This window comes from Rhinolophus sinicus, chromosome 3 (genome assembly GCF_057876585.1).
Source record: "Rhinolophus sinicus isolate RSI-liver-muscle chromosome 3, RSI-T2T, whole genome shotgun sequence".
In the NCBI taxonomy this organism is placed as follows: domain Eukaryota; kingdom Metazoa; phylum Chordata; class Mammalia; order Chiroptera; family Rhinolophidae; genus Rhinolophus; species Rhinolophus sinicus.
In genome coordinates, this window is record NC_142503.1 from 68,807,486 (window position 1) to 68,834,562 (window position 27,077).

The window sequence follows — 27,077 nt, forward strand, 5'->3', positions numbered from 1 at the left end:
AGCAGGAAGGAGTGAAAGAAGGATGGAGGAAAGGAGAGATGAAAGAGACATCTACAAACGGATTTCTCCTAAAGTTCTTCAGTTATTACCAGTGTAGTGACTGGCTGACATCTGGTGGTAAAACTTAGTAAAAAATTTGCATGGATTTGTGCTCTCATAAAAGAGATGCTATTCAGTGAATGACGGCTTTGTCTTCAATGAGAATAATGTAAAATATTGCTCATCATCCAGTTGTTATGTCTACATCATGCCAAGCATCCAGATAGTTGAAAATATCTGGAATGTCAGAGGTCACACACAGATACTGACAGTATCCATGTCCTCTTTGCTAAGAGTCATTAGTCTCTAACCAAAGAACAACAACAACAAAAAATCACGAAATTGTTTAGCTATATTTTATACATAAGCACTTAAAGAAGCAAAAATAACATATATAATGTCATTCAAAATCATCTGCACGTTTTGTTAATCTAGTGACATTTTAGTATATGTACTGCCGAAGCGAGCACAATCTAGTGACATTTTAAGAAATCAGAATAAATTAAAATTAGGTTCAACTAAAAAAAAAAACACAGAGTTGCGTGGGTGCTGTTGGACTGAGAGGAGGTGAAGCATCTCTTCCATCTGAAGCAGGTGATCACTGGGAAGGAAGATGCAGCCAGGAGTTATACCAGAGGCCATTCCTCCATCTGCGAGGAGATCACTGACCTGGTCCTCAGCTGGTTCCACTCTGTGACGGGGCTTCAGGGCAGCCATGCTCTGGGTTTGCATCTCTACTCATGGAGCTGCTCTCGGTGGACAATGGCTAGAAGTCCACACTTAACTTTGTCATTTACCCAGCTGCCCAGGTTTCCACAGCCATGGTGGGGCCCTATGACTCCAGCCTGACATGAATCCTGTGGAAACAGAGGTGGAAGAAGGGGGAGATACTAAACAGGAGGGTGCGGCTGGTAGGTGTTCCTCCCGTCCACTCTCTCCTGCCGTCGCTGTCAGAACTGCTGGTTTCAAGTTGTTTATAAGTAAAGTTTCCATATTACGTGATTTAAAATTACATCTATGTGAATACTAAAACCCAATGAATTTTCACTTTTTTAAAAGGTTTTTATTAAAATATAGCTAACATACAATATTATATTAGTTTCAAGTGTACATCATAGTTATTCAACAGTATCCACCTGGTGCTATACATATTCATTACCACATTATTGATTATATTCCCTATGCTAAAGAAGTGATCACCATGATAAGTCCAGCAACCATCTGACACCATACCACACCATCACAATATTATCGACTATATTCCCCATGATGTACATTACATCCCCATGACTTATTTGTTTTATACCTGGAAATTTGGACCTCTTATTCCCCTTTATCTTGTCCTCCCTGTTTTAATTTTTCAATTACTAATGACATTCAATATTATTTTATATTAATTTCAGGTGTACAGCATATTGGTTAGATATTTATGTAATTTATGAAGTGACTAGTACCCACCTGGCACTATACATAGTTATTACCATATTATTAATTATATTCCCTATGCTTTACTTTGTATCCCCATGACTGTTTTATAACTACCAATTTGTATTTCTTAATCCTTTCACCTTTTTTACCCTGCCCCCCAAAGCCCCTCCCATCTATCACCCTGATAGATCTAGTACCCATCTGACACCGTACATAGTTATTACAATATTATTGACTATATTCCTTATGCTAAACTTTACATCCCCATGACTATTGTGTAACAATCAATTTGTACTTTTTAATCCCTTTTCCTTTTTCACCAACCCCCAACCCCATCTGGCAACCATCAAAATGTTCTCTGTATCTATGTTTGTTTCTGTTTCATTTATTTGTTTGTTTGGTTGGTTCTTTAGATTCCTCTTATAATTGAAATCATATGACAATTGCCTTTCTCTGTCTGGCTTAACTACAATCAGCACAATACCCTCTAGGTCCATCCGTGTTATCTCAGATGACAAGATTTCATTCTTTTTTACGGCTGAGTAATATTCCATTGTATATATGTATCACTTCTTCTTTATCCATTCATCCATTCAGGGACATCCAGGTTGCCGTCACATCCTGGCTATTGTAAATAATGCTACAATGAACATATGGATAAGTACGTCCCCTCGAAGTAGTAGCGTTTTGGGTTTCTTCAAATAAATATCCAGAAGAGGGGTTACTAGGTCCTGCTTTGTCTCTTGTTATAGTCTTTATTTTAAAATCTATTTTGTCTGTAGATGTATTGTTACCCCAGCTTTTTCTGTTTGTTTCCATTATCATGAAAAGTCTTTTCCCATCCTTTTATCTTCAGTCTGTGTGTGTGTCTTTTGATCTCTTGTAGGCCAAATATGTAAGGGTCTTGTTTTCGCATCCATTCAGCCCCCCCTGCCTTTTGATTGGAACATTTAATCCATTTACATTGAAAGTAATTGTTGATAGGTGTGTATTATAATTTTGTTATTCATATATTTTATTTATTTATTTATTTATTTATTTATTTATTTATTTATTTAGTCTTAAAGAAATCCCTCTAAGATTCCTTGTAATACTGGTTTCATGCTCATGAAATCCTTTAGCTTTTTCTTGTCTGTGAAGATCTTTATTTGTCCTTCAAATCTAAATAATAGCATTGCTACGTAGAGTAATTTTGGTTGTTGGTCCTTGCTTTTCATTACTTTGATATTCCCTGCCAACCCCTTCTGGCGTGCAAAGCTTCTGTTGAGAAATCAGCTGCTAGTCTTATGGGAGCTCCCTTGTAGGTAACTAACTGCTTTTCTCTTGCTGCTTTTGATTCTCTTTGTATTTAACCTTTGGCATTTTAATTATGATGTGTCTTGGTGTGAGTCTCTTTGGGTTCATCTTGTTTGGGACTCTGTGTGCTTACTGGACTTGAATATCTGTTTCCTTTGCTAGGTTAGGGAAATTTCTGTCATTTCTTCAAATGCATTTTCAATTCCTTGCTCTCTCTTCTACTTCTGGTACCCCTATGATGCAAATGTTGGTGTGCTTGATATTGTCCCAGAGGCCCCTTAAACTACCCTCATTTTTTTGGGTTCTTTTTTCTTTTTGCTATTCTAATTGTTTTCTTCTACCTTATCTTCTAAATTGCTGATTCTAGCCTCTGTTTCATCTAATCTGCTGTTGGTTCCCTGTAATGCATTCTTGACCTCTGTTATTTCTGACTGGTTCTTTTTTGTTTTCTATCTCCATTTTTCTGTTTCCTATCTCTTTGTTGAAGTTCTCCCTGAGATCATTGAGCATCCTTATAACCAGTTTTTCAACTCTGCATCTGATGGATTGCTCGTCTCCATTTTGTTTAGTTCTTCTTCTGGAGCTTTGTTCTGTTCTTTTATTTGGGACATGTTTATTCATCTCCCATTTTGGCTGCCTCCCTGTGTTTGTTTCAAAGAATTAGGTAGGGCTGCTATGTCTCCCGGCCTTAGTAGAGTTGCCTTAGGTAGTAGGTGTGCTGTGGGGCTAGTGGCACAATCTCCCTGGTCACCTGAGCTGCACACTGCAGGTGTGTCCCTTATAGGGTTGTGTGTGCCCTCCTGTTGTAGTTAAGCCTTGGCTGTTGTTTGCATGTCAATGGGAGAGATCGACCCTCGGGCTCAGTTGTTGTGAGGATTGGTGTGACTACACAGTGGAAGCGTTGTGGTGCAGGGGCTGACCCAACTGAGTAGGATTTGCCTCAGCAGGTCTCTGGTGCCTGCCCAATCTGCCCCCTGGGTGTGTCATCCTTGGAGAAAGCTGGGTGATGCTCCAGCTCATTTCAAAGCTGGCTACTCTACACGTCAGCCCCAGGGAAACCTGGGAGGGGATCTGCTGCAGACCAAGTTCAGCCGTAGCCTGTGCCCTGCCCGGGGCCACCCAGCAGGAGCCACAAAGCAATCCAGAGATGGCTATTGCCTGTGCCATGCTTGGAGGTGACTTGAGAGGCCAAGCTGTGAACCAAGGCCAGCTGCAGCTAATGCTGGGCTTAGGGCTGCTCAGCCAGAGGTACGAACATGCTCATGCCAGGTGCTGCTTCTCTGGGTTCTGTGAACCTTTGAGAGACCCTAGAAAAGTCTGCAGGATGAGCCAAGGTAAGAGGTTTGTAAGAAAACGCCACTGGAAGCAGCTTGGGCGTGCCCGAAAGTTTTGCAGGCTGGCGTCTCAAATCACCAGGGTGTGGCCAACGAACAGCCCTAGCCAGCTGGATGGAGACTCAGATACCGCAGCTGCTTGCATCTGCACGCCAGGAAGGGGGACGGCTCAACAAAGAAATAATGGCCTCCGCCACCTCCTCTATCCAGGAAAAAGCTGCCCCTCCAGCCCTCATCCTGAAACCAGACAACTCAGTTCCCCACCATTTGTCCCTGTGGCTTCTCCAAGCTGCTGTCCCAGTGCTGGAGCTCAGAGCCAGTGATTCTCTTGGTAAGTCCGTGCATGGTTCCTTTAATAGTACCTGGGAGTGCAGCTGCCCTCCATCTCACTCAGCCACAATCTCTGCTGGTTTTCACAACCAGAAATCATGGAAATTTCTCTCCTTAGCACTGGAACCCTGGGCTGGGGAGCTGGGTGTGGCTCTGGGACCCCTTGCTCTTTCGGGGGTGGGGATGGAGCGGGGAGAACCTCCACAGCTGATATCTCTCTCCAGATTTTCTATGGTCACACGCAGGTGTGGGACCAGACCATTTTGCATCTCTGCCCTTCCTACCAGTCTCGAGGGAACTTTTTCTATGTTCTTAGTTGCAGGGCTTTGGTTCGGCAAGATTTCTGGTGATTCTCAAAGATGGTTGTTTTGTAGTTTACTTGTAATTTTAATGTAGTCATGAGAGGGGGCAAACACAGCATTTACCTGCTCTGCCATTTTGACCAGAACTCCCTTGAATTTTCACTTTAAATGAGTGAACTTTATGGTATGTGAATTATACCTCAATAGAACGCTGTAAGAAAAAAAGTCCTATGTAATCATCTTCAAGCCTGGTAGACCATCGTCTGTCCCCAAGGCCTAAAAACTCCCCCAGTTGGGCCATGTAGAAATGCATTCATAGCTTCTAAAACGGAGTCATGGCTCCTTTAAATACTGAATCATTCTAGCCTACTACCAAGGGCCTAAGTCATTACCCAGCTTCACACTGTGAAAACACCGCAGGTGGCCTGCTTAGGCCAAGTCTATGCCCTGCCCCCTCCCCCCACCACCCCACCAAGGTGTCCTGCAACACTGCCTTCCTTACTTAGGGAGAGACCCACAGACATGGGAAACTTTTGTTGTCTGTGGAACTCTGTATCCCACAGCAGAATTTCCCTGCCTGGTGGTGTCCTCTTGCCATAGATAACACTCTCCGCCACCTCCACCATTAGGTAGATTTACTTCCTACTTTAGCTTCCTCAGCTAAGGGAGCCTCAGTCTATGAGATTCAAAGTCTTAAGGACAGAAGGCCTCACAGAGAGGAGAGATGGAAGCTAGCTATGGGAAGAGCTGAATTTGTGTGTGGGGAGAACAGGAAGCATTTAGCTTTCTGCTTCTTTGCTGCCTTCAATGCCCTCTCTATCTTCCCCAATTACACATGACCTTCTAGTAATTTATCACAGTTGGAATAAAACTCTTTACCACTGGAGCCAAACTCAGCTTCCTCCTCTGAGAGAACTGAAATGTCATATTGCTTCAGCAAAGCCCTGTATCCCAATGACCTAGATAATTTAGGTATCTTAGTAAAATTATGTACAATGCTAAGACTTTTAGGTTCTACTATTCATTGACAGGAATTCAAAGGAAGATTTAGAATTAAAGGTTAACAACTTCAAGTTTGTGAGGTGGAATCGAAGATAGTCTGAAGAATTTCTGATTCTTATTCTGGAAAGAAAAATTCTCTCTCCAGTTTTTAAATCACAAATTGAGATTAAAATAGAAAAGTGATATTAGAACAACCTCAGAAATTCTATACAAATTACATTGGATTGTAAATTCCTTAGCAAAGCCAAAGTACTACGTGATTTCAAAATAATAAGTTATTAATGTTTTGCCTCATTCACTTTCCACTGGCAAATGAAAATGAGATTCTTGAGAACTTGCCTGAATTATTTGTAGTCCCTTAAATGTGGTATTAGCATCAGCTATATCCATCAAAAGGGGGAAGGGAGCCAAATGTCTGCTGCCATCATTCATAAATCTAGGAAACTTGCTTGAGCATCAGTTTGCTCTGCCAGGTAATATAAATACTGCCATAGGATATGTATAATCAATCAGCAGAGGCTCTGGATCGCTGCCTCAGCAATGATTAACAAGAAGCGTAGCAGGTCAATGGCAAGTGCACATCTCTGCAGCAAAGAGAATGTCTCGGTCTCCCCAAAGGGACACATATTAATTAGTTTTATTTTGGAGTGTTCTGAATTGTGCATAAATGAATGCTGAATTCCTAGCCCCTGAACGCCACATGCTTGTATCCAAATGTCTATCTCACAGAGCCACTTGAATGTATAGTATGCATCTCAAAATCAACATGTTCAAAATTGAACTTCTTTTCCTCCCTAAACCTGCTCTTCCTAGTCTGCCTCATCTTGGTCAGCAGCAATTTCATCTTTCTAGTTATGCAAGCCTAAAAAGTTTAGAATCATCAAAGACTTTTCTCTTCCTCTAAACACCTACATCCACTATCAACAAATTCTGTTTAATCTAACTTCAAAATATAACAGATACTAACCATGTCTCACCATTTCCAATGCCATCATCACCTGTCCTCGCAATTATTGCAACAGACTCCCAACTAGTCCTGCATTGCCCTTTCTCAGTCCATCATTCCACCTTCCAAACTGGTATCAGTTTTGACAATGGTTGTCACAGTTCTGAGTTGTTATGGTTCTGGCATTCCTCCATGGCTACGAATACTGATGGTTAAATCCCATTCTATTATCCATCTCTCCCTGGGCATTTCCTCTCCTTGCCCTCTCAAGCCAAGAGGTTTCTGGCTGTTTCTGGCTATTGCTGGCCACCCAATGTCCCACCATCTCTTGTGTTTCATTAATCCTTCTTTGAATAGTTCCTGGCTGTTAAACCATGTTGTGTGTTTCATCTCTTTCTTGCCAGGTCTCTTAGAAATACTACCATTAATTGTATAAATTGCTTTAACATTAAACTAACCTTGCATTTTGGGGATCTATTCAATTTGGTCATAACGCATATTGTTATAGGTCACTGGATTCAGTTTGGTAATTTTTTTTAGGTTTTTGTATTTAGGTTCATGAGAGAATGACCTGTTATTTTCCTTTCACAATCTGTAATTTTGAAGATTATGCCACCCTCATGACAAGATAAGGAGAGTTCCTTCTGTTTCTACCCATGAATAATTTGTGTAAGATTAAAATTACATACTCCTTAAAATTTATGTTTGGTAAAATCATCTAACTTATTATTTCTTGAACCACTTTTGCAGGTTAAAGTTCTCTAAAATTTGTCTATTTTATTAAGGTCTCAAATTTACTGGAATAAAGTTGTAATATCCTGTCTTTTAGATATCTGCATCATAATGTGGTTCCGATCCTTTTTACATCACAGAATTGTTTACACATTCTGTAGGTTTATTCATTAGGCTCGCTAGATTTGTCTCCATTAGTGTTTTCAAAGAAGCAACGTTTGGCTCAGCTTCTCCTCGCATGAGATGTTCATTTCCTTTTCCATTAATTTCTATTCATGATTTCAACCCTTCTATTTTCTTTAGGTTTATTCACTTGTGCTTTTTATACTACCTTAAATTCCATGTGTCGCTCATTACTTTTTAACTTTTTTCCCCAATATAAGACCCTGTCCTTTCAGACCTCTGACAAACCATTGTTACAACTTACTACACTGTCCCAAATAAGTGGAACAGAACACTTAATGCTTTTTAAGGCTTAAGGTAGGGATCCCAATAAGATGTCTGCACAAAAGGTTATCAATAAGGTTTTAAGATTGGCTCTAAGTAAAGAAATATATTAAGAACTGCTGGTCACTATTTCACTACCCTACTGGAATGTAAACTCTAGGACGACAGGGATATTTGTTTCTCACTGATATAATCTCACTGCCAGACCAGTACCTGGAACATAGTAGGCATTTAATACATATCTATTTTGAGTCTTTAATCCCATAGCTAAACATATAGTAAGTTTTGTGTCTTAGTGTTACTTTGTTTAGATGGCAATATAAGAAAATTTTACACTTGAAATGTTAATCATATCTAAAAATAACTTTTCAAATCAGGCAATTATTCTCATTCAGAATATATTTTTCTTTATTTTAACGCAGCATCTCCAGTTCCTTCTATATCTTGTTTTTAAGTGTTCATAAAAATACCACAAGGTGGCATACAAAGCCTCATAAAGATATTTCTGGACTTTTTGGTTAAAAAGTTACTATAAACTCATTCTATAGAAAACCTCCCTTAAATCCAGGCGAGAAGGACCCGACGCTGGGCCCTGTGCTTGAGGGCTAGGTTCTGCCCCGCTCAGTGTATGTCCCTCCCTGCAGGGTGAGACCACAGGGCTTAGAGATGTGCTCTCCTCTCTTCTTCCAAGACCTTCCTGGTCTGTTCCAGGAAGGTGGATGTACAGTTGGAGAGCACATTCCAAAGATCTGTCTGGCCAAGGGGCGTGTCTACCAAAGCCAGGGTGGGCTTTCCTTGGGAGATGGTGGGGTTGGAACAAAGACGCTTGGAGACCAGCGTTGCCTACCTTGGCACTCAGTGCGGGGCTCGAGGAGTCTAAGACTTCTAGGAACCTTAGGAAGGTATATTTGACAAGGTACGAAGAGTATGTTAGCTGGATGAATAACTTCTAAATATTTATGTAGATGGCATGTGGACCTCTATTTTCACTCTTGACAGGACCCTACAAACATTAGAGACACGTGTGTGTATCTAATTTCTGGGTATTTTTGTTTGTATTTACTTACTAAAAATCTATACTTGGAATCTCTACATTAGAATCCTGAGATTTTAGTAATAAAATTAGCATTTTATTTGAATAGCCTGTATTGGCTATTTATCAGGAAGTAAAAATAACTTTCATTGTAAATGGCCTACAATGGAATCTGCAAACAAAGATGAGTATGGCAGCTATTATAGCTCTGCACCATATTCTGGTTTTCCTCTTTCCAGGGATATAGTAGCAGGACTGTACTTACCTATCCTTTGGTATTAGATGTGGTTAAGTTTTTTTTCTTTGTTTTTTTTTAACTTTGGTTTAAACTCTATAACAATTTTATTGAGAGATAATTCTCATACTATAAAATTCACCCTTTTTAAGTGTACAATTCAATGAATGTTAGTATTATCAGAGATATGAAACCATCACCACTAACTTTAGAACACTGTCATCACCACAAAAAGAAAACCATACCCTTTGGCAGTGTGTCACCATGTCTGACCACTAGAATGTGAGGAGGAAGCATGCGCGTAACTTCACAGCCAATCTTTTTAGAGCTAGTGCTTGTGTTGTACGAGGTGTATAGGGTCTCTATCCCTTACCAGACTGCAAGTCCCTGATGAGGGCCAGGCACATACATATCTGCCAGAATCATCTTTTAATTTTTCCACAGCATTCTTCAAAGTGCTCCATAACAAATATTTGTTGAACGAAGTTATAAATATAGAAATTATATTTAAAATCTGATATTCATTATTTTATCATTAGTATTTACTTCTTTAAGATTGCAGAAAAAAATCTTATTAATGAATGACTTTAGCTTTAATATACATTATGAAGTGTACAAATGTTTTTCAAACCAATATATCATATAGTTTCAGATCCTAATCCTGAGTCTATCTAACAAGGTGAAATTACCAATATCCTGTAAGAGCCTCTTGAATAACTCTAAATATTTTCCTACAATATTGTTTTTAGAAGTTCCAGTGACACAGAAAGAAGTTTCACTTAATTCATTGTTATGGTTGAATAAATATCTATTAATCCCATTCTACCGTGTTTCCCTGAAAATAAGACCTAGCCGGACAATCAGCTCTAATGTGTCTTTTGGAGCAAAAAAAAATTAATATAAGACCCAGTCTTATTTTACTATAAGACCGGGTCTATAATAATAATAATAATACAATATAATATCAGGTCTTATATTAATTTTTGCTCCAAAAGGTGCATTAGAGCTGATTGTTGGGTTAGGTCTTATTTTCGGGAAAACAGGGTAGGAAATTCAAACTTATTTTTTAAAAGGAGAAGTATTCTAAAAACAAATGAAAACTGAAAACATGGTACCGCACGAGACAAAGATTTGAGAGTTTTGAGCTGGAATTTTAGTTTACTTCCTAAGAAACAAGCATTCTTTGCTGTTCTCTTTTTAGAAGAAAAACTGAATTTTATATATTATATGCTTCCTTTGCATATATACATACATACATACATATATATACATATATATATACATATATATACATACATATATATACATATGTATATACAGTATATACATGTATATGTGTGTGTGTGTATATATATATATATATACATATATATACATACATATATATACATATGTATATACTGACATTAAAACATGGTACAGCTTTAGATAAATAAATAGTTATAAAATAAATCTTCGGGATTTAGTCATTAAGAGTGAGTTAAGATACCTTCTATATAACCTTTTTTGATGGAAAAGAGCAAAATTCAAAAATTCTACATTCTAAACAAGCACTTTAGATGAATTTTGGTATTTACTAACTTAAGTACTCAAGGACTTGGTTTGAAGAGTCCAACAGGCTGAAAGTCTGCTTTTCAAGAGTACTATTATCTTCTATCAATGGAGAGATTTTGGCATTCCTATATTCTAGTAGTTCACGATCCTTGCTTGATGTCAACAATTCATTATCAATGACACCAATAGCTGCATCTTCTACCAGAATATTTGCTTGGTATGCTCCAACTGGAATTCCAGGCAATCCAATGTAGTCATGATCTGCAACTACTGAACCTTGTAAGATATAAAAACTGTCTGAAAGAAGAAACATCATAAGTTTGCGTTTTAGAATTATAATTAAACATCATTTTTAAACTAAACAATGTTAAATGAGGAACAAAATCCCAAGTAATAATTAACTATCAAGATTAGATTAACTACTGGTGGGTTCTCCTAACTACTAAATAGACATGTCAAAGAATGAACAAAATGATATATAAATTTGACAGTTCATATAGAGTTCACGAAAGACTAAGGATTTAAAAAGAGCCAGGTTTTCCTGTTCCCTGACTTGTCTTTGGTAGGTGTGGGCAAGGGGTGGAAAAGGCTAGGGATTATAGTATAAATTAAAACCAAAGTTATAAAACTAATTTTTGATGTTGATAATATCTTTACAATGCTTCTGCAAAACATTTCTGGGTGAATTAATGGGGTCTTGAAAGATATTTTTAAAAATAAAATTGCTAAATCCTTACTTTAGATAATTCTCCAATCTTTATAGAACCCATATTAGGATAGTAATATCAAATTGTTACATTATGAAGTTGTTACATCAATGTACAAATTGTTACATCAATGAAAATGAAGATAAAGTTCCTAGAATAAGACTTATGTGATAGGAATGTGTAAGTAGACAGACTGCAATGCCGTAGTTTAGAAAGCTTAGCTTAAATACCAAAATGTTCATGAACTTTTAAGGTGTTGCTAACTCCATAGTGAAATATTGACAAGGAATTTTCCTTGTTACTAGCATTTTATTCTATTTTGAGCAAATTTATCATCTCTATCAGGAAAAATGAATGTTCGACTGATGGCACAGCAGTAGCATCTTTATAAATAAAGGTTAATATATATATAAAAGGATTCCTCCCCACCTGATATTTTAATTCATTACAACAAGGAATTCTTCCACCATAGCTGATAAACTTCCTGGACCCTTGTCTTCTCTCTCTGGATTTTTCTCCCAAAACATTAACAGATTCTCTTGAAGATTTCAATAGGTTAAAGAGCCCTCAGATTTTAAGTTCGAGAAATAGCAAAAGGAAGATTAACTGCCCATTTAGATTAGAGATCAATGAAGGTTTCTCAGAGCAGATAAAGTTGCTAGGATAGCCTGGAACACAATCCCACTCTACCCACCCTCATATTAATATGTGAAAAGCTCACGGGCCCTATCTCAACTCCATAAGTTGACATATTAAGAACTTTCAATTTACAAACTTCAATTGATCAAACAAATCTATGCCTTCTACCAATAGATGGTATTAAATGGTCTTGGATTTATATAGACATTTAGTTTTACCCATTCGGTTCTTCATTAGGCTAAGTGTATTTGGTATTTTAGTTTTGAGAGGTTTCCCAAGTTTAACCCCACCAATTCTTAAATACAAAAGTAGTAATGAGATTGAAAATGCTGTTAAGAAGATATACATATTTATGATGGGAAAAAAGTATGGATCATTGAAAGTGGCAAGAAACGACTTTTGTAGTTAGTATGGGATGGATTGCTGGACAAGAGGTACAATTCTAAAAGATAATGAAAGAATCATGCAACCCATGAGAAGTGCTATGTCCAACAGCAGCGAGTATGAAGAAAAAATTATCAGTGAAATTGAAACATTTTTAGAATATGTTACTTAAGAGGTTCAAAATCAAAGTTCAGTATGAGCCTGTTAATACTGGAGAAGGTTAGGTAGTGGTTTATAAGAGAACTTATAAAGGTGAGGTATGGTACAAGTGTTACTGATGAAATTTTCCTAATAACCCATGGTGAACTCCATAGGTTCATGGCCGATACAATGCTGCAAAGTATCAGTGACAGAAGAAACCACAGCTTTTAAGGTATTTCCAGAGATCCTTAGAGACATTTTGATGAAGTTTTCTGTCTCAAAAACAATTTCCCATACAGATGAAGTAGGTCTATTTAGAAAAATATGTCCAGTAAACATGTATCAACAGGGAAAATATGCATAGATGTAAAGCTCACAGAAAATATCACTCTAATTTGCTAGAAATAGATTCTTGAGCTTAAGTACTTCCTAGTTACACTGGACTTAGAAACAAATGGACTTTACCAAACTCATCTGTTTGTAAGAAGAGAGGTTCTACACATGAGTAAGTGATACATACATACATATATATGTATATGTATATATATATATGTTTTATTAAGTGATATATATATATATATAGTTTCTTTTAAATAAGTGATAACTTTAAAGTAACTTACTGTAATAAAACTGTAGAGAACAAGGATTATACTCAGCAAATTCTACCCATACCACTTTATATGCAATGGAAAACTACTCTGGAGATTTCAAGCCTTGTTTGTGTAGAAAAGAACAAAATTCTCATTCATTCAGAAAGGTCAAATATGTTTCAACTCCTACTATGGTCTACATCCATAAAGAGCCAATACAAATGCTCTTTAATTTCAAAAAAAGATTACCAAAAATTATCAGAAAAGAGACTCTTGAAACCTTATGTACATGTTGAAATAATATTTTAGATGTGCTGGATTACTTAAAATATATTATTAAAATTATTTTCACTTGTATTTTTTAATATGGTTACTAGAAAATTTTTAATTATTTATTACATAATTTTTGCATTATATAGCTAATGGGCAATACTGACCTAGAATAATCCTGAGTTAGGGACATAGAAAATAACAAGGTAAGTTTTTGCCCTCATTATATAGAGAGGTAAACTCTCATTATATATAGAGAGGTAAACAAGCGTACCATTTTAAAGGACTTTTCCACTAAGTCACATTACACAATAGACTTAAAGCATTTTTCTCTTCTCAATCTAGTAATTTAGTTATGATTATGACATCTGTTGGATGAAAAGCAATATTTCAGTTTTGACAAGACTGAATAATTGTCTTTAGTTTTAGAAACAGAACTATTTTCAACACATTCCAGGAAGGTACTAACAGCATTTCTGACATACTTCTACTTATATAGTTTTAACGAGTGAAAAATGAGATTAGGAAACACATTTTTAAATTTCCCTAAGGAGAAAAATAAGTGAAAATCAAAGCCTCAGAAAAGTCTGAGTGATTTGGATTAATTTATTTCTTCAAATAGAAAGTACAAGGTTTCAGATTACTTAATTTCTTATTCTGAAGAGCAGTGACTAGGTTAATCCTATATATGGCCAGATAATTCAAAACTATTAGAATGTGTTGCCATACAAATACATCTTCCCGTGACAAAAGTAACAATAACTATAATCTGATACTACATAATTGTTATTATAATAAAGTACTAATACTAACAGAAGTACTCTGAGTTTAGAGATTACATAACGTTTAAAGGCTCTTTGCAAAAATAATAAAGTCAAAATCATGGTCTTGATAATACAGGGACTAAGCTTTGTTTTGTTTCATGAAGGTAAACCACGGTGTGGTGGGCAGAATAATGGGTCCCTAAAGATGTCCACAATCTGTGGGACCTGTGAATATGTTACCTAACATGGCGAAGGAGAATTGGGATAATGATGGGATTAAAGTTAGTGACCAGCTGATCTTAAAATAGGGAGATTACCCTGGTTTATGTGGGTGGGTCCAAGGACGAGGTCCTTAAATGTGGAAAAGCAGGAGGTTGGAGTGATGTGATGTGAGAAGTACCGCCTGCCATTGTTGGCTTTGAAGATACAGGAAGAGAGCCATCAGCCAAGCAATGTGGGTAGAAGCGGGGAAAGGCAAAGACAAGAACTTGTCTCGCGCCTACAGAAGGGAACACAGCCCTGCCAATGTACTGATTTTAGCCCAGTGGGACCTAGGTTGGACTTCTAAATTACTGAACTGTAAGATGATAAACGTGTGTTGTTTTATGCCACTAAACTTGAAATAATTAATTGTGGCAGCAATAAGAAACTTACAATATAATGGAAAGCATCTCACAAACTGTGAAGGGCAATCACACTAACACCGTTGGAGAAGGCAGACACAAATTTATCACAATAACTCCTGCCCAAAACAAAACAAATGAAAGTACTTAAAAATCTATGTTGGACAAAATAATGGGTCAATAACATTTTTCCTTTCAAAGGGCAACATTATGATTACAGAGACACACTATGGCATATCATAACATTTGTTGTTAAAATAATTAGTCTTGAGAAGGTAGCTGGCATTGAACTAGACAAAATGACAAATAGGCTTGCTGAAAATAGCAGTGAGAAATATTGTAGCCCTAGTATGGAATGTGTTCTCTCTACACTATGTTCTAGATAAGAAGGGATAAGAAGTTGGCAACAGAAGCAGATCTGCTTTGGGCAATGAGTCTTTAATATAGCTACGAAATCTCAAGGCTGGTAAAAATTGCAATGACAAGTACAGTTTAAGACAAACTCATAGTTCTTTTGGCTACAGCTCACCCACATTTATATCAAATTAAAGAATAGGGTGCTTATTCAAAGCCATTTTGTTTTGTTTTAATTTCAGTTCTAAGACTGTTTAAAAATCAGCTTTTGAGGTAAAGGTTTTCAGGAAAATATGTGATATTGAAAATAAAAAGACTGCAGAAATTACATTGTGAATTTCTGCAAATAAGAAAAACATACAAAAAGGACCAAATGCCGTTTCCCCGAAAATAAGACCTAGCCGGACAATCAGTTCTAATTGTTTGTGTAGAAAAGAACATTTATGTCAAATGAAAGAATAAGGTGCTTATTCAAAGCCATTTTGTTTGCTGTAATTTCAGTTCTAGGACTGAACATATTAATATAAGACCCAGTATGTTATGTTACATTATATTATATTATATTAATTATATTACACCCGGTCTTATAGTAAAATAAGACCCGGTCTTATATTATATTACATTATATAAGACCAGGTCTTATATTAATTTTTGCTCCAAAAGACGCATTAGAGCTGATTGTCCAGCTAGGACTTATTTTTGGGGAAATACGGTAGTACTCAAGAACCAGGTTCCAGGATGGCTGGATCATCACTTTCTTGCTTAACAAGAAAAAACAAATTTATCCATCAATCGCAGGTTCCTTATTATACACTAGTACTAAAATTGCAATTTCCTTTATATTACTAGAAGAAATATCTGCAGAGAATTCAAGCATGAGGCAAAAAGTATTCTTCCTCTCTTTAGAAAATGTTCTGCTCAATTGGACTCTGAAATATTCAGGAGCAGCAAAATGTTTGGCCTCCTTTCTTTGGCAAGAGCAAATTACAAAATGTTGAAACAGATCCTGACACAGCAACATTTTAAACGTAAATTTTGTATTAACTAAGGAAGGTTAACACATTAGAAGGGGGCAAGTCCTGAATGTCAAAGGTTAAGGAGAAAAATCATGCTGACGAAGGAAGGACAACATGTACCTGCATAATCTTCTCTACTTAAATTGCAGGAGGGAGAAATATAAAGGTAGCTCAGAATTAAGAGGCACAAGAAATGCAGTGCTTATCTTCTAACAGAAAGAATGAAGGTACTGTTTAGAATTAGAACAGTCCAAGATAAGTTTACCAGTAGAGCAACTGGATCTGTCACAAGCAGATGGAAAGGTACTGAGCTTTTAACATGTGAGTTGTGACCTGGATTAGAAGCAGAGTTGAGCTGTTACGGAGCAGCCCCCAAGGGCTTCATATCCTAATAAAGCATAGGTTATCTATTGCTGTTGCTCTTATAATTATTATTTAGTTAAGCCTGTTAAATAATTCAATTGTTTACATTGTTTAAAAATATGCTAAATGGTATCTCCCATTAATTGTTATTCATATTCAAATAATATTGATGCTTTACTTTACAGAAAAAAACAAAATTAACTGGCTAAGGTAAAAATTAACTCCCTCTCAGTTATCCACCTCAGAGAAATTCTAGGAAGCAGATACACTAGGACAAAATAAAACAGTCTCAATAAAAGTGCGATTTAATCTGAAAGCTATGGCAAAAATATAACTTAGCTCTAGTCTATGAAAGAAAAGGTTAAAGAAATCAGGATTATCTTGATTGTTCATAACCATATTTGGGGGCAAGTATAGCGTTGTTTAGGGTACAATCACCTCTTCTTATAGCACCTTATAACATTCTGAATACAAGCCACTCTGCACCCTGCCTTGCACCCACCATAACCTGACTATGATGCAATGTTAAAAATTAATCACATTTTTAAGTCCCCTAATATGTTTATCTCACAACAGGATTCTGGACAGTATATTTGTTTTTGGCATTAATTATCTTAGCTGCTGTTTTTTAATGCTAAAATGAGGCACAAAGTTACTCATAAAATATTGAAAAAGTGAAGACAGAACACATAGCTCTTCCTTGTGAAACGTTCAGTATCTCCCACCTGAACTGTGAGCAAGTGTGTAAAAAGTACACTAGAAATAAAGCTTAAAAATCTCTTACAAGCATGACAATTCTAGACGAGACACTCTAATAAAAGAGACTACCTAGGATCTAAAACTATACCGAATTTTACAGAAAGGAAAACTTAACCAAGGGGGGAAAGGGTTGTATTTTTAACTTCTCTCCTCATTCAAAAGAAGTAAAAATGTAGAAAAGTGACAGATATTTACCTTGTTCACTGGGTTGTCTTACATAGGGCTTAAGGTGAGACATTTTGATAGGTCTTTTAAGTCGAGCTCCAGTGTTGTCTCTCAGAACAGCACATCCACTGTCTGTGATATAGTCTATGACACAAGGCCCAACCCATTCGGACTGGAAACGGCCATCCTTCCACCAATTTTTCCTTTGTCTTAAAACTTCATGACCCACTTTGAGATGAAATGGATTTAACTGCTTTGGTTTCTTTTTAACAATGATTTTGCTTTTACTTAGTTCATCAGCATTGTTATTCTCCATCTACAAGTGCAAAAAAAAAAAAAAGAACAAAGGGATGAAAGAACTCTAGTTTCTTGAAGGTAAATACAGATAATATAACAAAATGATTATTTATTGAGATGCCACTTAAAAGGTAGGCATGAATCCCATTTAACTCTTAAAACAATATTTCAAAGTCAGAATCACCCCAACTTTATAAATAAGGTAAACAGATATAGCTTAAGTAATTTTTCCAAGTCAAACACCTGGAAAGCAACAAGACCAGGGATTTGAATTCTGCTCTGCTTGATTCCAAAATGCATGTTTGTCCTTCCCATAATTGTCTCTCAGAATTTCACAGCTAATAAACATATTGTTTAATCAAGACAAGCAGCATTTGGTAGAAAAAGATTTTGGTTTAAAGGTATATCGTGTTTGTCTGTCCCTGTGTGTACATATGCTACAATTTTTTTTCAAATCACTTTATAGATTTTTCTATTACAGAGTTTTGTGTTAAATAGAATCACCTTGACCACTGAAGTTATCTTATTCTCCATTATTTTATCGGCTTCTTTAATTGCACCCAGAATTTTGGCAAACATACTTGTATTATCACCATCCACTTCATGGAGAACATCTGAAGTCTCTGGCATACAAGGATTTCGATTAAACATTTGAAAGTATGGTATATTTTTAGAAGGCTCCTATTTGAAGGAAAATAAACAACAATCTGTAATAAAGCATTTATCTAGGCAAGAGATAGCCCTAACTCAAAAGTGTAGAACTACAAAGAGGCACATACCAAATGAGTTATATTGAAGGCAAATGAAACGGCTGGTAGGTGATCATCCCAGTTGTTTGGGTGTTCAGCACAGTGTTTGGAAAGAAATGTTTTGATTGTGCTAGGTATACTTTCAGTTTGGTTAACAGCTTGAGAGGCGTGGGAAATTACAATTTGCTTTGTGCCAAACAGTCCACACAGTTCAACATTGATCTGAAAAAATATATAAAACAAAGCTGACTTTAAAATTTGTATTTTATTTTTCTCTTCAAAGTTTTCAAAAGAATTTGAATCTGGCCCTTTTCATTGACTACAGTCATTCTCTGTAAACATACACATTTTGTTTAAAATAGTGATTACCATTCATTGACACTAACTTGCGTTATTGTCATAATAACTCATGACAATCTTATAGGTTATTATTAACCCCATTTTAAAGATAAGAAGCTGAAGCTTTGGGAAGTTAAGTGCCTTCACAGAGACACACATACAGCAAAGAAGTAGAGCAGAATTTAACATCAACTCAGTTCAAATAACATTCAGTAGACAGCTTCTTAAAAACAAATAAAAAATAAAAACATTACGTCACATAATCCAATTAATAGCTATGTAACTTTGGCCAAGTCACCAAACCTCTATGTACTCAGTTTCCCCATCTGTAAAATAAGGAAATTCCTACCCTGGACTCTTTTGAGGATTAAATGAGTAAACGTTTGTAAAGACTTAAAACAGTTATTGGCAAGTAGTAAGCACTTTATAACTCAATGTTACTATTATTATTGTTATATTTATTATATGCAGGGCCTAAAAGAAGCCAAAATGAGGTTAGAAAATTTCTAACAGTAAGCCCGTTAAATGTAAAATAACTTATTTCTCCTACCTTATGCCTCAGACTACTTTTATTATTTTTAATTGAGTAAACTTTTGGCTGATAAACTTGTTTTTTTAAAAAAATACTATATTTTTTGTTGCTTAATTATAAGAAGAAAAGTATCAGAGTAACTAAAAAGGTAAAGCAAATAAATAAGGGAAAAAGCCTCACCAAAACAAAACTACATTTCCCAAGCTCCCTTGCAGAATGGTGCAGTCATGTGATACAGTTTTGGCCAAAAAGATGTAAACGAAGTTCTACCTTGGGCTTTTTATTTTATTTTTTTTAACTTTTATTTATTTTAAGTGTGTTTTTCCAGGACCCATCAGCTCCAAGTCAACTAGTTGTTTCAATCTAGTTGTGGAGGGTGCAGCTCACAGGGGCCCATGTGGGGATTGAACCAGCAACCTTGTTGTTAGGAGCACAAGCTCTAACCAACTGAGCTAACCAGCTGCCCCTTACCTTGGGCTTTTAACAGTTGCTGGGCAGATTCAGCTTTTTGTGCCCATTGCCCTCCACCTTCTTTCTGTCTGAAATGTACTTTGTGGCATGGGCTCTGACAGCCATATTGTAACCATAAGATTGAGAGTCAGATCTTCAAGATGGTGGAACAGAAAGCTAGAAGCATCAGTTCCCAATGACATTCAGTTACCCTTCCAACCTGGAACAGCCTGGCCTTCTTTTACCTAAGTACAAAATAACCTCATATTGTAGTTTATGTACTGGGGGGAAGAGAGACATTCTCTGTTACTTGCAGCTGAATCCAGTTCCTAGCTAATATATGTACTAATTTAAGCTGTCTTCTTTTAAGTCATTAAAAAGAAATCCCAGATAATAGGTACATTTGGGTCAGCTTCAATCTGAGGTCATAATCAATGGTTTTAAATGACTGACCTTTGGAAAAGGCTTCAACTTCTTTGTTTCACGAAGTTGCCTAAGAATGATCCAGTGAATCTATTTGTGAAATGCTACCTTGATATCCTTACCCAATAGCCTTTTTCTCCCCCTCAAACCAGACATTCCACTAGTGATTACAATTTTGGTTTTCCACAAGAAGTATTTTTAAAATTAAATAAGTAATTTTCCATTTGGAAATGTTTTATTTCCTTCAGAGGTTTACAAAAAGTTCTTTGTAAATTTTATTGAAACAATTTAGCAAGTACTTCAAGCCAAGTTATGTTAGAAACACCTGCATTTTCATCCAACTGTATAATAAACCTCCCACTTTGTGTAATGTTCTAATCTTATTTCAACACTTTAGCAATGTTTTCTGTCAGTATTTGCTGACAAAATGAATTTATTTTGTCACCATTATGCTTTCTGTATAATATTTAAGCCATTTAAACCACAGCAAAAAGAACACATTTTCCCAATCATATGTGTTTAGTTTTTTATTATTAAACCTCACAAGAGGCTTATAAACATTTATTGTTAACTTTGGTAAATTTTTCAAAGTCCTGGATTGATTATCACATGATTTTAAACATGACTTGAAAAACGGTTGATGATTTATATTGGCTTTAAACTGCCATTATCTAATATCTTAAAGCATTTAGGGTGAGGCTCTTTATTAATAAAGGTGGAAGCAAATTAATATATCAAATAGTGTTCTTGACAATTTTGAATTTTGGTGGTTAATTTCCTATTAAATCAGATCGGTTTATATTTGTTTTCATTTCATTAATGTGTCTATTCACTAATGTGCTAGTACAAGTTAAGAAGAAGTGCCAGCTCTATCATTTTCTTACGGTTGATAGGTGACTGCATTGTTAATATTATCTAGATTTATTGCAAGAAACTTAAGCCACGTGGCTATTCTATGAGGAGTAGTTTAGTGAAAACTAGACGACAGACATAAATTCAATTATTGCTGAAAGCAAAAGAATGAGTTAGGGAACCACTGTAGACTCCTACATGTTGTGGATTCTCACTTTTCTCTAGGATACCTTCGCATTACTAGGTGTGACACACAATCATCTGCCTTATTGATTCAGAATGCTATTATCAATTTGTATACATTAGTAAAGCTTCATTTCTTTATTTATTACATCAGAAGAAATATAAACAGAAGTTCTAATACTGTAGTCCCACAAAACAGATTGTCTTACACTGTTTTGCAGACCACTGCTGTGTCAGCCAGGTAGTCACAAAACACATTGAAGTCTCAGTGGCTTAACTCAGCAGTTTTGCTGCTTGCTCATTCAAAGTCAGCTGTAGGTCACTGTCTCTCTAAAGCAACTATTCACCACTAGGTGCCTCAGCAATTCTGGATGAGAGAAATTCCATCACCCTATAATATCTGAAATAGTCTGTCGATTCTCCAGAGAAAGAGTAAGATTGGGAGACTGAAGAGTTATGCATGAGGTTTTCACTGCCTCAGGCTGAAAGTGGCATACATCTATCCACTTGATTTCTTTGGCCAAATCTAGCAGTTACTTGGGCTTGGTTACCTGTAAGAGGCTAGAAGGAGCCGTCTACGTTAGAAAGACTAGGATAACTAGGTATTGCTGAGCACTAGTAATTTATATCGCAAAAGCAATATATAATTATGTATATTTTAATCACTAAAAATTATAAAAACATAATACATATAAACTGAAAAATTAAGAAAACAATCTATAAAATTTAATCACTCTTTAAAAAAAACTCCATGCGTTAACCTTATGGATTTTCATTTTAGTTTTTTATATCTATTTTTTATATAATTACCTATGTAAATATATGAATATGCAATATATGTAATAAAATTCTTTATCCAGGTTTTTAACATGTTGTAAACACTGTTCATGTCATTTCCTTTTCTTCATAAACATCATTTTTAAAAGATTTTTATTAAAATATTGCTAACATACAGTATTAGTTTCAAGTATACACCACAGTCATTCAACACCAGTTATTCTATACCTAAAGAAGTGATCACCATGGTAAGTCCAGCAATCATCTGACACTGTACATTACATCACCATGACTTGTTTTATATCTGGAAATGTGAACTTCTTATTCCCCTTCCCCTGTCCCCCCCTTTTTAAATATTTTCTATTTCAGTTGACATTCAATATTATATTAGTTTCAGGTGTACAACATAGTGGCTAGACATTTATATACATTATGAAATAACTCCCCTGACTTTTCTAGTACCCACCTGACATCATACATAGTTATTACCATATTATTGACTATATTCCCTATACTTTACATCCCTGTGACTATTTTGTAACTACAAATTTGTACTTAATTCCTTCTCCTTTTTCACCTCGTCCTCCCAACCCCACTCCCCACTGGCAACCATTAGTTTGTTCCCTATGAGTTTGTTTATTTTGTTCTTTAGATTACACATATAAGTAAAATCATATGGTATTTGTCTTTCTCTGGCTTATTTCACTTAGCATACCTTCCAGGTCCATCCATGTTGTTGTAAATCGTAACAATTCATTCTTTTTTTATGACTAATATTCCATTGTATGTATGTACCACATCTTCTTTATCCAGTCATCTGTTGAGGGGCACTTAGGTTGCTTCCATATCTTGGCTATTGTAAATAATGCTACAATGAACATAGGGGTGCATATATCTCTTTTAATTAGTGTTTTGGATTTCTCTGGATAAATACCCAGGTGTGGAATTGCTGGGTCATATTTTTAATTTTTTGAGGAAACTCCATACTGTTTTCCATAGTGGCCATACCAATTTGCAATCCCACCAACAGTGCATGAGGGTTCCCTTTTTTGCATATCCTTGCCAACACTTTTTTTGTTGTTGATTTATTGATAGCCATTCTGACAGGTGTGAGATGATATTTCATTGTGATTTTAATTCGCACTTCCCTAATCGGTGAGATTGAGCATTGTTTCATATGTCTATTGGCCATCTGCATTGTCCTCTTTGGAGGAATATCTATTCTGTCCATTTTTTAATTGGATTGTTAGTTTTTTTAGTGTTAAGTTGTATTGAGTTCTTTATAAATTTTGGATATTAGCCCTTTATCAGATGTATCATTGGCAAATTATCTTCTCCCATTCAGTTGGCTGTTTCCATTTTCTTAATGGTTTCCTTTGCTGTGCAAAAACTTTTTAGTTTGATTTAGTCCCATTTGTTTTCTTTTCTTTTGATTTGCTTGTCCAATGCAACATATCAGAAACAACATTACTAAGAGCAATGTCAGAGAGTTTACTACCTACATTTTCTTCTAGAAGTTTTGGGCTTTGGGTTTTGTAAGTCTTTAATCCATTTTGAGTTTATTCTTGCATATGAGGTAAGAAGGTGATCCAGTTTCATTTTTTGTATGTGTCTGTCCAGTTTTCCCTACACTATTGAATAGACTATCTTTACCCGATTGTATATTTTTGCTTTCTTTGTCACAGATTAATTGACTATATAGACATGGGTTTATTTCTGGGCTCTCTATTCTGTTCCATTGATCTATGTGTCTGTTTTTATGCCAGGACCATGCTGTTTCATTACTATAACCTTAGAGTATAGTTTGATAATAGGTATCATGATACCTCCAACTTTGGTTTTCTTTCTCAAAATTGCTGTGGCTATTCGGAGTCTTTCACATTCCACATAAATTTTAGGAATATATTTTCTAGTTGTGTGAAAAATGCTATTGGTATTTTGATAGGAATTGCATTGAATGTATAGATTGCTTTGAATAATATGGACATTTTTAACAATGTCAATTCTTTCTATCCATGAGCATGGTACATGCTTCCAGTTTTTTGTATCTTCTTTAATGGCTTACAATTTTCTGAGTACAGTCTTTTACCTCTTTGGTTAAATTTATTTCTAGGTCTTTTTTTTTTCTTTGATGCAATTGTAAATGGGAGTCTATAAACATCATTTTTAATGGCTACAAACTATTTCATCATCTGATTACACATACTTTTGGGAAACATTTCCTTTATTTTGGATATTCAGGATATACTTTCACTAAAATAAATAGCATTGTGGTGTTTATAATAAATAGTAGAGCCATTTCTATACTTTAAATAATTGCCTTGTAATAAATTCTTAAATACAGGACTGCTAACCAGAAGACAAAAATATATCTACATCTCTTAACGGACAGTTGGCAAACTATTTTACAAAAAGAGCTAGTTTCAAGTTGCAAAGCTACCCGTAATGTAAGGCTATATTCTTCTACCTGTAGTCTATTTGGCATTATTACTATTTTTGTTGATTACATAAGCAGAAAGTGGTCTTAACTTGCATTACTCATTAATACTGAGTTTGTATATTTTCCCGTTTATTATTTTTATTCCGTCTTGTAAATTATGTTTTTGCCACTGACTAAATTTTTAAATTTGTTTGAATCTCTTATAATAAAGATGTTAGCTCTTTCCTGCATGAATTTGCTTTATTTTTGTTGGCCTACTTCTTAGCTTTTATGTTTTGGTTAATTTACCACACATAAGTTTCTAATTTTTATGTAGCCAAATTTGGTGAGGTTTTCCATTGAAATTCTTACCACTGTTCCTAAAATTAGAGATTTAATCTCTAGAGATTAAAAAAAAAGTCAGTTGTATTTTTTGTTTCAATTAAAAAAATAATAAATTATTTTAATTTACTTGAAAACAAGGTAATTTTGGTATGTGGTATGTGACTCTAAAATCATATTATAGAAATAATTAGAAACAATTAGAAAATTGTTACCTATACTATTAATTAAATAATCCTTCTCTATTCTACTCATGTGATGCCACCTCTATAATTTTAACCATGGTTACCAAACTCTATGCCAAGGGTTTTGTTGGATACGTTGAAAACTACTAGCTTATGGTGGTTTATGGTTTCAACAGTAAGTAAGACTATATTCTTTTCAATGATGTCATATCTTTACAGAACTGGTTTTTGTGTAGATGTTGTGATAAAAAGCAATTATTGTGTTCAAATCAATGTGAAACAGGAAATAAGGATGGCACTGTTCAATCTGATGCCAAGGTTTGAGAAGTTGAGCAGTGGTCAATAGGTACACACATCCCATTAGTAAGCAACTGTGGTTATTTAAGAATAAAATAAAAATACTTTTTCTTTCAATTATGAGTATTTCTTTTAAATGGTTAAGTGGTTAGGACCTGTGCAGAAAAGAGTTAACATATAGTAGACCTTTGAAAGGCCTAATTATAAGGTTGGCCCTGGACTAGTGTGTAGGAACTTGGATTTGGGGAAGGTTTCCATCATTCCCTAAATGATAAAGGTGGCTCAATGTGCCTAAGCGGTTTATATAAACAAGGTGGTTTATGTTGAACATCTTCTTTTTCTTTGGGAGTCTAGAATTTCGCACATACCAAGCAGAGGGTACTTGTGTGACTAGCTCACAATAAAAATCCTAGACACTGAGTCTCTAATGAGCTTCCATAGTAGACAACATTTTACATGTGTTGCTACAGCTCCTTCCTGGGACAATTAAACATGCCCTGTGTGATTCTCATGGGAGAGGACACCTTGGAAGCTTATAACTGGTTTCCCCTAGACTTTTCCCATGAGCTTTTTCTGTGCTTATTTTGCTTCATATTCTTCTGTTTTAATAAATCTTAGCCATAAGTAGGACTACCTGCTGAGTCTTTCCAGCAAATCATAATACCTGGAGATATCTTAGGGACCCCCGACACAGGACATAACTACTTAATAAATACAACTTTAGGTATTTCTTTTGGAGTGAGATATCAAAGGTGCTATGAACTGAGACAGTCTGGCTAGTTCTGATATTTTTCTTATACCAGTACCCTGTCAATTATAAAAGATTTTAAATATGCCTTAAGTTTAGTAATTACTATATTCTTTTTTAGATTTTTCATGTATATTCTTGCCTGCTTATTCTTTCAGATTAACTTTAATCTGGAAAAAGGCCAGGACAAGGGGAAAACCTCCCTCCTTTCTAAGACTGATTGGAAATTCATTAATTACATAAATTAATTTTGATATGGGAAAAATCAATACCTTTCTATATTGAATATTCTCATTCATGCACATGATGTATTTCATCATTTAGTCAATTCGCCTTGTGCATATCAATCAGAATTTTTATGCTAGAAGTAAACAAAGATTATTGGGTCCAACCAGCTCGTTTCAGTTTAAGGAAACCTGAAGATAGATTTACAACTACTTTGTGGCACAATAAGTACTAAAATCCTGGTCTCTTAATTTCCAGTCCAACTACCTTTGTACTATGCAAAATCAAACCTCTGTGTCTGCAGCAATTTATCTAAACTCATTAAACACCCTACAATCTATAGGTGTGCTAGGCACTGAACGGGAGCAAAATATGCTCTTAGACCTAAGCAGCTCATTTGTCTTACCTGATGAATGAACTCTTCTCTTTGGTCCATTATTATTTTATGAGGAGGTCCATATAAGAAAAATATATTGACAATAGCTTTTGAAATTTCTGACGCTGAAACATCACATAGAGGCAAAATCACAACCCATTTTGTGAACAAATCTGTCATAACTATAGCATATACATGACTTCTGTTGCTTGCATGAAATGGGCCCATCAGATCAACAGTAACAATACTCCACGGATTTTCCACCTTGAGAAGGTGCTGTTTAGGTGCTAGGATAACTGTATTTTTTGCCACTTGACAATGCTGACAAGCATATACCTACAAAACAGGCACACAATAAAAAAAAGACGGACAAATGTTAATATATTCAACATAACAAAAGCAGTCTTATAAATCTGAACTTTAAAATTGT

At 35.5% G+C, this 27,077-nt stretch overlaps 1 protein-coding gene across 7 annotated transcripts in view; it reads right to left on the reverse strand.

Moving 5' to 3' along the window:
- Positions 1–373: 373 nt before the first annotated feature.
- Positions 374–27,077, reverse strand: part of GIN1 (gypsy retrotransposon integrase 1) — a 39,982-nt gene continuing 13,278 nt past the window's right edge. For 6 of the 7 annotated variants that reach the window (XM_019727971.3, XM_019727969.3, XM_019727970.3 and 3 more), the window contains 5 exons: positions 26,678–26,983; positions 18,530–18,721; positions 18,255–18,431; positions 17,484–17,769; positions 374–10,975 (listed from right to left, as the gene is read on the reverse strand). In XM_019727971.3, the coding sequence (XP_019583530.2) occupies positions 10,701–10,975; positions 17,484–17,769; positions 18,255–18,431; positions 18,530–18,721; positions 26,678–26,983 (1,236 nt within the window). In that variant the 3' untranslated portion in view covers positions 374–10,700. The other variant, XM_074328640.2, reaches the window with a different exon arrangement.